The sequence below is a fragment of the Molossus molossus genome, unplaced genomic scaffold (assembly GCF_014108415.1).
Source record: "Molossus molossus isolate mMolMol1 unplaced genomic scaffold, mMolMol1.p scaffold_m16_p_10, whole genome shotgun sequence".
NCBI classification, from domain to species: Eukaryota; Metazoa; Chordata; class Mammalia; order Chiroptera; family Molossidae; genus Molossus; species Molossus molossus.
The window spans coordinates 92560584-92570903 of record NW_023425345.1 but is presented as its reverse complement, the minus strand read 5'-3'; the positions used below and the strand labels follow the sequence as shown (position 1 = coordinate 92570903).

Sequence of the window (10320 nt, the reverse complement as noted above, 5' to 3'; positions counted from 1 at the left end):
GATCCCCAGAGTGCGAGGGTCCCCAGAGTTGGGGCAGGCGGGCCGGACAGCCAGCAGGAGGAATGGACCAGATACAGAAATTATCCTATAAGCGCCCAATGCACTAGAGCCCGAACCCGAGTAGCCGCCGCGGTCTCTAGAAACTTCTCCACCCCAACCCCTCCGTCCCTCGCTCGCGCTCGCGCTCCGCCCAGCCCCTCCCCCGCGGCGGGGTGGGACCAATCGCTCGCCGGGCCGCTCAGTACCCACCTACTCCGCTCGGGAGCCAGACTCCGCCGCGGGCCGCGAGCACCGGGAGGCTGGGCTGCTCGAGCCTTGGACCAGTTCGCAGGTCGGTGGCCGCGACGCCGGCGCCCGCACCCCGGTGCAGACAGGCCGGCGGCAGAGAGGGCTTGGCGCGCGCCCAGTGCCCAGCTGCCGGAGTAAACGGCGCACGGAGCGGCGATGACCGCCGAGGAGATGAAGGCAGCCGACAGCGGGGCGCAGTCGGCGCCGCTGCGAATCGAGGGAGTGGACATCAGCCCCAAGCAGGATGAAGGCGTGCTGAAGGTGAGGGCCGGGGGCGCCGGGGAACCCGGGCCTGCTGGGGCCGCCGAGCGCCGATCGCAGCCGCCCTCCAACCGAGCCTGGAAGCCCCCAGACAGGGCACTGGGGGGGACGGTCGCCTCTTTAGACTCCCGGGCAGCCGGGCAGTCGTTGAGGGGTCGTGCAGCCGGCGGCCGGTTGTACCGCCTTCCTGGACCAAGCTGCGTTGTCTGGGAGCTGGACGGCGGCCGCAGGCTCGGAAGTGGGGTTGCCTAGGTGCACGGACCTCCCCTTGGCCATTTCTCGGGTCCCCTTGGAAGCCTGTGGTCTGGGCTCCCCGACCCTGCAGCGCCAACTCCGGCGTGCGCGTTGCAGCCGTGAGGGGAAGTGGGGAGAAGCGGGGAGAGACGGGGTGCGGGGGTGCATGCGAGCAGAAGCTGGGGGGCCTTGGGCAGCATGCACCCGGGGCCGGGCCTGCTCCGACGCCGCCCCTCCCTCACCTCGTTTCGACCCCGCAGCTGCGGCCAAGCAGCCAGCTCCTTCCCTGCCAGCATCAGCTTGGGCCGCCTTCGTCGTTGGTGGTGCGAGAGCTCGCCTACTAGCCCTGGCAATTAAATATTAGCTGGGACCTGAAGCGGGTCACAAGAGTAATTTCCTGGCTCAGAGGCTTTTTTGCAACTTGGCGCCGGACCTTGCCGCGAGGAAGGTTCTGGCGCCCTCCGCCCTCGTTAGCCCCTTTCTAAAGGCTGGGACTTAGCTAGGTCACCGGCTCAGCCATGCTGTCCCCCCTCCCCCAGCCCCGGGAAAACCAGGGAGCGGTGCATGCCGGGACCTGTAGTTCCCCTCCCACCTCAGATTTCACCCCTCTTTCCTGATTTGGGGCTTGGGGTGTGGGGTGTGGGGTGGTGCCTAAAGGAAGTGCTTCGCTTGGGATCCGGCTGCTGTGTAACCGCCACACTGCAAATAGCCAAAGTGAAGGGGGAAGTGTCTAGGACTCGGGGAGCAAGACAACTTGACCTGGGTCAGGACAACCAAAGGTGCTTCAGAGCAGGTTCTGCGGAGTCCAGCATATCGAAATCCCAGCCCAGATCTCATGCCCACCACCTAACTCCACGTGTGTGTGTGCGACCTGGGCAAACCTCCAGGAGCCCCTACCTGGTCCAGAAATGCACGTGGCTTTCCCCCTAGATCTCAGAATTTCAAGATGCTCTCCCAGTGGGCATGTGGCTTCCCCTTCTCCCTCCAGTATCTGGTGGTTTCTGCAAGATTATTACTCCAGGAAGGGTCAGTTCCTCTTTTATCCTCCACTCCGTTCCCCTAACTTTTCTACTCCTTAATCGCCAGCCATCGTGTGGTGGAAACTTTCCTTTAGAGGGCAGTGACACACCTGTCGGGTTGCTCATGGCGGGATCTTTTATTAATGCTAAGGAGGAGAAACAGAGGCTTATAAGTTCCTGGGAAATACTCTTAGCTCAGAAATGAAGGACTTAAACTAGCCTACCAGTCTGGAATGCCCATGTCCTGAGTCAGAGTTTAGGGCCCCTGTGCTCATCTATAATCTGATCTATTCCTTTTCCTCTTTTGGACTCTTCATTACTCATATTCCTCTCCTTATCTCCAAACCAGACCCTGATCTGATGGTCACAGGCATTTAGGAAGAATGAGAAAATGAAGTATAAATACTTCTTTCTTTGCTGCTGAAAATTTTACCAATTTAATCCTCCTAACAACTCTGAAAGGGATTATCATCACTACTTTATAAATAAGATCTAGACAGTTTGAGTGATTTATCCAAGATAATACAGCAAAAACTTGAACTTGGGTCTTTATCTCCTTTTTTTTTTAACTCAGGTTTTTTGTCTCCAGTTTTTCAAACCAAGTCATGTCACACCTCCAGAAAGACTGGGAGGTCACTGGGCTTCTAGCCAAGCTTGGTATCAGAATCCTTTGAGGATTAGTCCTTTGATTCTACTTACAAGGAGGCAGAAGACTTCCTCTATGTTCCTGTCAGAGGTGTGCAGACAGTTTTGTGCCTCTTTCTGCCCCCATCCCTGGTTACTCACCTTCTGCCCCTTCCTCCCAGGTCATCAAGCGAGAGGGCATGGGCACAGAGATGCCCATGACTGGGGACCGAGTCTTTGTTCACTACACTGGCTGGCTGTTAGATGGCACCAAGTTTGATTCCAGCATTGACCGCAAGGACAAATTCTCCTTTGACCTGGGAAAAGGTAGGCAAAACCTAGGCTTAGTAGATAGGCTTTGAGGACAGTATAAGCTGTCACGAGCAGAAACTGTATTCTCAGAAGCTTAAGGAGGAATGGTTTATTACAGATGTGGTTTTTTTATTTGTTTTTTCTTTCATTCTCCTGTAACTATATTGATTTCTCTCTCTCCTCCCCCTGATCACCTCTGAATACTTCACTTCCTCTTCAGGAGTGAACTGCCTTGTTTCTTGAACTCCTTTGTTCTAGAGTTGAGTCTTTTTTAAAATTTTTTTTTTAAGAGGCCTGAGACAACAGCACTGATTGCAACCAGGTTTTCTACTTTCCTGGTCCCATTTCAAAAGAGTGTTCAGTCTCCCCTCGGGCATGGTACTCTGGGGCTACTGAGCCCAGAGTCAGATCCCTGCCAAGGAGGACCTGTTTGCTTTCTGTGCCTACAGGAGAAGTCATCAAGGCTTGGGACATTGCTGTAGCGACCATGAAAGTGGGGGAAATATGCCGCATCACCTGCAAACCCGAATATGCCTACGGTTTGGCAGGCAGCCCTCCAAAGATCCCTTCCAATGCCACGCTTGTGTTTGAGGTAAGTGTCCAGCCAGAGAGCAAGGCACGGAGCCAACCTTATCTCAGCTTAGGGCCTGGCTGCCCTCCAGTCCTTCCTGCCGCATGGAGACAATGTAGCCAAGGCTGAGGGCCTGGCCTTAAGGGGAGAAGAGAAATGAAGAAGGCATTTGATTCTGCTGTGCACACAGGTTGCGGCTGCCAGAACGTGGGCTGTGATGGAGGTTTCGGGTAGGAAGAGGTGGCCACGAATCCCTTTTCAAACTTGAAGCAAGATAATGGGTTGAGACATGTTTATCTCAAGAGCAGTGCCCAGAAGAGATGGGATATAATTTTAACTGAAAGGAGTCATGCGGTCAGAATCTTTATACAGTTATAATGACAGTATCGAATATTGGAGCCTGGAGATAAGAGGTGGGGAGAGATGCCTCTCCCCCAACCCCCAGTCCCCACCCCTGTGGGTCATGGAGGTGAGGAAAGTTTTCACGGCAGAAGTGGAATTTGACATCGTTCAGTCTGAGGGTAGTTAAGCCCTAATCATCACTAATACTTGGACAATGTTCAGAAGACTACTGAGAGATGTTGGGTCATTTCTAATGCCTGTCAGATTGGGCTTCTCAAGTAGCTGAGTTAGGATTGTTGCAACATGTCCTTATTACACGGAGGAGGTTAGTAAATAGATTGATCTCCTCGGGTTAACTGAAATCTGTGTGGCCTGCCCACCTGTACCAGATCCTGAGAACTAGCAAAAGTGTCACTTGGTCCACTCCTGGTGTGGCTGCTCTGTGGCCAGACTTTAGGGACTCTTCTGAATGAGAGAGAAGTTGTATCCCACTGTTGATGAGTTGGTGTTCAAAGGAGTAATGTCACCTGTCTTTCCCCACAGGTGGAGTTGTTTGAGTTCAAGGGAGAGGACCTGACAGAAGAAGAAGATGGTGGAATCATCCGGAGAATACAGACTCGGGGTGAAGGCTATGCCAGGCCCAATGAGGGTGCTCTTGTGGAGGGTGAGACAGTAGTCAGGTTTTAATTTGGTTTCTGATACTTAGTCTCTGGGTGGCTTTGGACAAGTCACTTCCTTTCTCTGATCCTCTTTTCTTGTCTATAAAATGAGGGATTGGACATGGCCTCTTAGTATCCCTCCAAGTCTGAGAACAACAAGGGCATCTTGGGGGCCAGAAGTGATGCAATAATAGAGGGAGGCTGATGGCTTCCTCCTTCAGTCACCTGCCCGCTCACACACCTGGTACATTGCCTCTCTTGCATGCCAGTCGCACTGGAAGGGTACTACAAGGACCAGATTTTTGATCAGCGGGAGCTCCACTTTGAGATCGGCGAGGGGGAGAGTCTGGATCTGCCTTGTGGGCTGGAGAAAGCCATTCAGAACATGGAAAAAGGAGAACATTCCATTGTGTACCTCAAGCCCAGGTGAGGAGGGCACTTTATAGAGCAGGTGGGTGAACCGAGGTCAGAGATCTACATGTCCACAGTGAGTTATATACCTGGCCATGTGTATCTTTTCCTCTGCATGTGTTCACTACCCCCGCAGCTTCATTAGTCTTTGCTGTGCCTCTGGGCACACCAGACATAGGCCATTATGATCGCTGCTGTGTTTAGGAGCGTGGCCACAATTGTTCACATCTCCTTGGATCAGAACGTAATCTTTTCAGTCACGGCTGCTACAGACTCTCTCCTTTACCGACATCAAGATTTTTATCTCCTATTCTTTCACTCATTAATGACATTTATTGAAGCACACCTACTCTGTGCCAGACACAATGCTGAAAATTCCCAGGTATGCAGAGACATTGTTCCTGCCATCTATTGACTCATTTTTCAGTGAGATGCCATTTAAATTAGTAATCATGGCAGTGTGTAGTATGCATTATTACAAGGATATGTAAGATACTAAGAGACCAACTAATTGTGTAAAGAGATCAGGGAAGATTTTGCTGAATAGGAAACATTTGAACCAGGTCTCAAGAGATGGGGAGGTACTTCCCAGGAACAGACAGGAAGCCTTTTCAATGCGGAGCAGGTTAAGTGCTGCCGAGATGACCTAGACTCTAGGTTCTCAACCTTCCTAATGCCGTGGCCCTTTAATACAGTTCCTCATGTTGTATGTGGACGGACCCACCTGGAGACGGAGAGAGGAGCGGTGTCTCGGTTTCTAAGACCATCAGAAATATGTGTTTTCCGATGGTCTTAGGCAACCCCTGTGAAAGGGTCATTTGACCCCCAAAGGGGTCGCGCCCACAGGTTGAGAACCACTGACGTAGAGGGGTTTGTTTCTTTTTTTTTTTTTTGTCCCTACAGCTATGCTTTTGGCAGTGTTGGGAAGGAAAAGTTCCAAATCCCACCAAATGCTAACCTGAAATATGAAATCCACCTCAAGGGTTTTGAGAAGGTGAGTTTGCTCAAGGTCCTCCCTATTCTGAAATCAGGTTCTACCCTGCAGGTGATTCTCTGGGGTAGCTGACAATTATGTTTCTCCCTTGGGGGATGGCAGGCCAAGGAGTCTTGGGAGATGAATCCAGAGGAGAAACTGGAACAGGGCACCATAGTGAAAGAGCGGGGCACTGTGTACTTCAAGGTGAGCCAGCGGTCAGGGTCCTGAACAGCCCCGGGGAGGGCTCCTCGGGGCCCACCGTTACTCCCAATGGCTGAGGTCATATTCTGCCAGGGAGTGGACAACTAGCACCTGCAATCTTCACTTAGTATATCTGAGCTAGCTGGTCTTGCCTGGGGGCACGGGGGGTGGGCAGGACCCTCTTCTGCCCAAGGGTCACTGGTGTCTGCAGGGTATGACGGCCTGGTGCTACTGAACCTGGGCTGTATGCCTGAGCCTCCCTCCCGTTCTAGGAAGGCAAGTACAAGCAAGCCGCACTGCAATACAAGAAGATTGTGTCCTGGCTGGAATACGAGTCAAGTTTCCCTAATGAGGACGCACAGAAGGCACAGGCCCTTCGGCTGGCCTCCCATCTCAACCTGGCCATGTGTCACCTGAAACTTCAGGCCTTCTCAGCTGCCATCGAAAGCTGTAACAAGGTGAGGCCCCTTTAAAGAAGGCACGGGCGCATCATTCACAGACAAGGTTGGGGATGAGCTGCCAGCACGTCTGAAATTTGCCCTCGGTGACTAGGGTAGGAGTAAGCAGGGTGAACCATTGGGAGCTCAGAGATTAAGGGCAAGCACCTTGACTTCAGTGATAGGAGGCAGCTGACCCAGAGGGAGAAGGAAACCCTGGATGGGAAGAGCTGCTTAAGTGTTTTCTTCACCTGGTTCTTAGCCTCTCTCGCTTACATACTTGCTTTGTTCTAAAGAGAACGGAAATGTTGTCAGAGGTCCTTCTCTTCCATCTGAAGACCCGTTTTCCCTCTCTGCTTCTTGGACTAAATAAGGTTCTTACCCAGACCTTGGTCTTTTCCATTTAATCCCCCAAGACTTACTCTTTCTGGAGTGGAGCCAGCTGTTTCCGTTCCCTGTCATCCTGCTTAGGGCTGCCTCTGGAACCCAGCCTCAGCCAGAGAAGCTACAGGAGCTGAGGTCTCACTGTTGCTTCCTCCCTCATCATTAGGCCCTGGAGCTCGACAGCAACAATGAGAAGGGCCTTTTCCGCCGGGGAGAGGCCCACCTGGCAGTGAATGACTTTGACTTGGCACGGGCTGACTTCCAGAAGGTCCTGCAGCTCTACCCTGGCAACAAAGCTGCCAAGGCCCAGCTGGCTATCTGCCATCAGCGGATCCGCAAGCAGCTTGCACGGGAGAAGAAGCTCTATGCCAATATGTTTGAGAGGTTGGCTGAAGAAGAGAGCAAGGTGAGGATTGGGACAGGCACAGGGGCGAGGTAATGTCTCTTTTTCTGTCCATCTCATTTCCTCGTTCCTGTACCCAACCCAGCTGGCGTGGGCTCTTTGTGCCTATGGCTGTCTGTGCCAGTCCTGGAAACCAGAAGTTGCCCTTATCCCTGGAGCAATAGTGTGGATGTTCTCTCAGTAAAAACTCCTGCTGTCAGGGCCAACATTCCTCATTGGTCAGGGCTGGAAACTCACTTGCAAGCCCTGGAGGTTAGGAGTCAATTGCTGAGTGTGCTTCCCAACATATATTCTGTGCCTTTTTAAAACACAGGTTTTAAATATCTATTTTAAAATAGTAATACATTTACATAGTTAAATTCAAATTGTACAAAAGAATGTGTAGTAAAAAGTCTCCCACGAGCCTGGCAGGTATGGCTCAGTGGTTGAGCGTCGACCCATGCACCAAGAGGTCACTCGTTTGATTCCCAGTCAGGGCACATGCCCAGGTTTGTGGGCCCGATCCCTAGTGGGGGCATGCAGGAGGCGGCCAATTGATGTTCTCTCATCGATGTTTCTATCTCTCTCGCTCTCCTTTTCCCTCTCTCTAAAATCAAAGAATAAAAAGTCAGCCCTGGCCGGTTTGGCTCAGCGGTTGGAGCGTCGGCCTGCGGTACAGAGAGACCCGGGTTCGGTTCCCGCTAAGGGGGCACGTACCTCGGTTGCAGTTTGTCCCCGGCCCTGGTTGGTCGTGCGGGTGGCAGCCACTCGATGTGTCCCTTCACATCGATGTTTCTCTCTCTCTCTCTCTCTCTCCCTCTCTCTCCCTCCCGCTCTATCTGAACAAAAAATGGAAAAATGTCCTCGGGTGAGGATTAAAAAAAAAAAAAGAATAAAAAGTCTTCGACCATCCAAAGGCAATTGATGTTACCAGTTCTTGTATAGTTCCAGTATATTGAATACATGTACAACCAGACACATTTATGTTCTCTTCCTTTTCCCTAATAAAAGACAATATGCTCTACCTATTTTCTATACCATGCTTTCTTTATATCATACCTGGATACTTTTACATCAACAACCAAAAGAGCTTTCAGGTTCTTTTTTATGCTTATATAGTATTCCATTGTATACATCGTATCTCATTTATCTAGTTCCCTATTGCTAGTCTTTCACTGTTCTAAACCAGCATTGTCCTAAAGAAATATAATGCAAGCCACATACATAATTTTAAATTTTCTAGTAGCTATGTTAAAGAAAAGAAACAGGTGAAAATAATTTTAATACTATTTTGTTGACGCAAGGTATCTAAATATTGCAACATGTAACTTTTTAAAACTGCATTCATGTTCCTGGCTGGTTTGGCTCAGCAGTTAGAGCGTCAGCCTGCAGATATAAGGGTTGCAGGTTCGATTCTGGTCATGGGCACGTACCTAAGTTGCAGGTTCGATCCCCAGCTCTGGTTGGGTGGTGCTGGAGGCAACCAATCAATCTGTCTCTCTTGCATAGATGTTTCTCTCTCTCTTTCCCCCTTCCTCCCTTCCACTCTATCAAAAAAAAAAATTGCATTCGTGTATTTTCAAACTAAGTCACCAAAATCCCATGTGTAGTTTATATTTAAAACACATCCATTTGAACTAGCCATATTTAAAGTGCTCAGTAGCCACATGTGGTGGTAGCTACCATGGTGGACAGATACAGTTCTAAACAGTATTGCAGTTAATGATCTTATAAACTCATAGTTTTGTGCACGTACAGGCGTATCTTTAGGACATACCTAGAAAGAGAATTGCTGTGTCCGTGTAATTCTGCTAGAAGCGAATGTGTATGTTTTTTATTTAGGGGATGAGTGTTTTGTGGGTACAGACTGTACATGGTGGCAGGGTGCTAGGTGTGTGGCACCAGATGAATTGAGTACAGGCAGGCACAAGTGGGGACATGGAGTAAAAGTCACCTTTCTCATCGGGTGACTGGCCAAATGAGAACTGGAATTCATCCTGTTTCTTCTCGCAGGCCAAGGCAGCAGTAGCTGCAGGAGACCATCATGCTGCTGCAGAGATGAAGGACGAGCAGAAGGCTGTGGCAGGGGGCCAGTCTCAGGTGGAGACGGAAGCATAGCCTATCCCAGCCCTGTCCCTCCAGCTGCCTGCTTCCCCTGCTCCCTGCTCTGCTCTACCCCACTCGTTTTGTAAAAACTGAAGAATTTTGAGTGAATTAGACCTTTATTTTTCTATCTGGTTGGACGGTGGCTTTGAGGGAAAGGGGAAAGGAGTAGGCTGGGGGATTGAGGTGGGGGATCATTTTAGGTGTTTTCACCCCCTCTTCCCCTCCCCCTGCCCCCATCACACATGAACGAATGTCCATCCACACACACTCATCAGAATGTTAATTTATTTTGCTTCCTCTTTCTGCTGTGCCCATTTTTCAAATGGTAGAAAGGTGTTAGTGGTAGGATGTGGGGTCGGATGTGAAACCAAGGTGGAGAGGGAGACCTCCTTGGGCAGCCGTTTTTCTTCTTTCCTCCTCCCTGTCCATTTCCAAACGTGGCCTCCATGTGGGTGCTAGGGGCATGGGAAAAACCACTGTTGTGCCCACTACTTCTCTGTTCCCTTCCTCACCTGGACGGTGTGGTTGATTTCTTCTGGTGTCATAGTGACCACCCCCCATATCCCGTATTTCCTCTGCGGCCTCTTTCCCTTCTCAACCAGGTGTGTCCCCACCCCCCACCCCTCAGCCTCCTCCGCACGTTGCTGAAGGTCCAGGTTCACCTCAAGTTCTGCTCTTGAGCAATAAAGTGGAAACAATAAAACCTGGGTGTCAGGCAACCCTTTTGTTTTGGCCTCAGAGGGTGGGCGTGGGTGGCTACACTACAGGGGCAAAATTGAAGGAGTCACCCATCACATCCCCAGTGCTGTTTAAAGTGCAGCACCAGGCACAGAAGCTGTAGTTGGGCAGGGACAGCACTGCCATTCAGGACTGGTTACTGCCCAGGCTGCGGCCAGGGCCCGCGGAGGCCTTGCCAGAGGTTCCCAGCACTCCCCCGGCAGCCTGGCAGTGTTTGCCCACCCTGGTTGTCTTCCCAAACACTTCGCAAGGGGAAAATATGAACCTCAAAGATCCAGGGACTGCTTGTGTTTATCTTGAGGTTAGAGCTGTCTATTTCCGCCTGACTGATTCCATAGAAAGCACAGCCTCCTTGGTTTCTTAGCAAGGGAGAGT

General features: G+C 51.0%; 1 protein-coding gene across 2 annotated transcripts; it reads left to right on the top strand.

Moving 5' to 3' along the window:
* The first annotated feature begins 351 nt into the window (after nucleotides 1-351).
* FKBP4 (FKBP prolyl isomerase 4) lies at nucleotides 352-9910 on the top strand. Of its 2 annotated transcripts, XM_036253093.1 has the most exons (10): nucleotides 352-549; nucleotides 2609-2753; nucleotides 3188-3330; nucleotides 4195-4315; nucleotides 4580-4736; nucleotides 5625-5715; nucleotides 5818-5901; nucleotides 6171-6356; nucleotides 6886-7125; nucleotides 9115-9910. In XM_036253093.1, exons 1-10 carry the CDS (start codon nucleotides 445-447, stop codon nucleotides 9217-9219), a joined length of 1377 nt encoding a protein of 458 aa, XP_036108986.1. In that variant the 5' UTR covers nucleotides 352-444; the 3' UTR covers nucleotides 9220-9910. The 2 variants fall into 2 exon arrangements, with proteins under 2 accessions (XP_036108986.1, XP_036108988.1); XM_036253095.1 differs by lacking the exon at nucleotides 5818-5901 and having other exon boundaries at nucleotides 9115-9875.
* The last annotated feature ends 410 nt before the right edge of the window (nucleotides 9911-10320 follow it).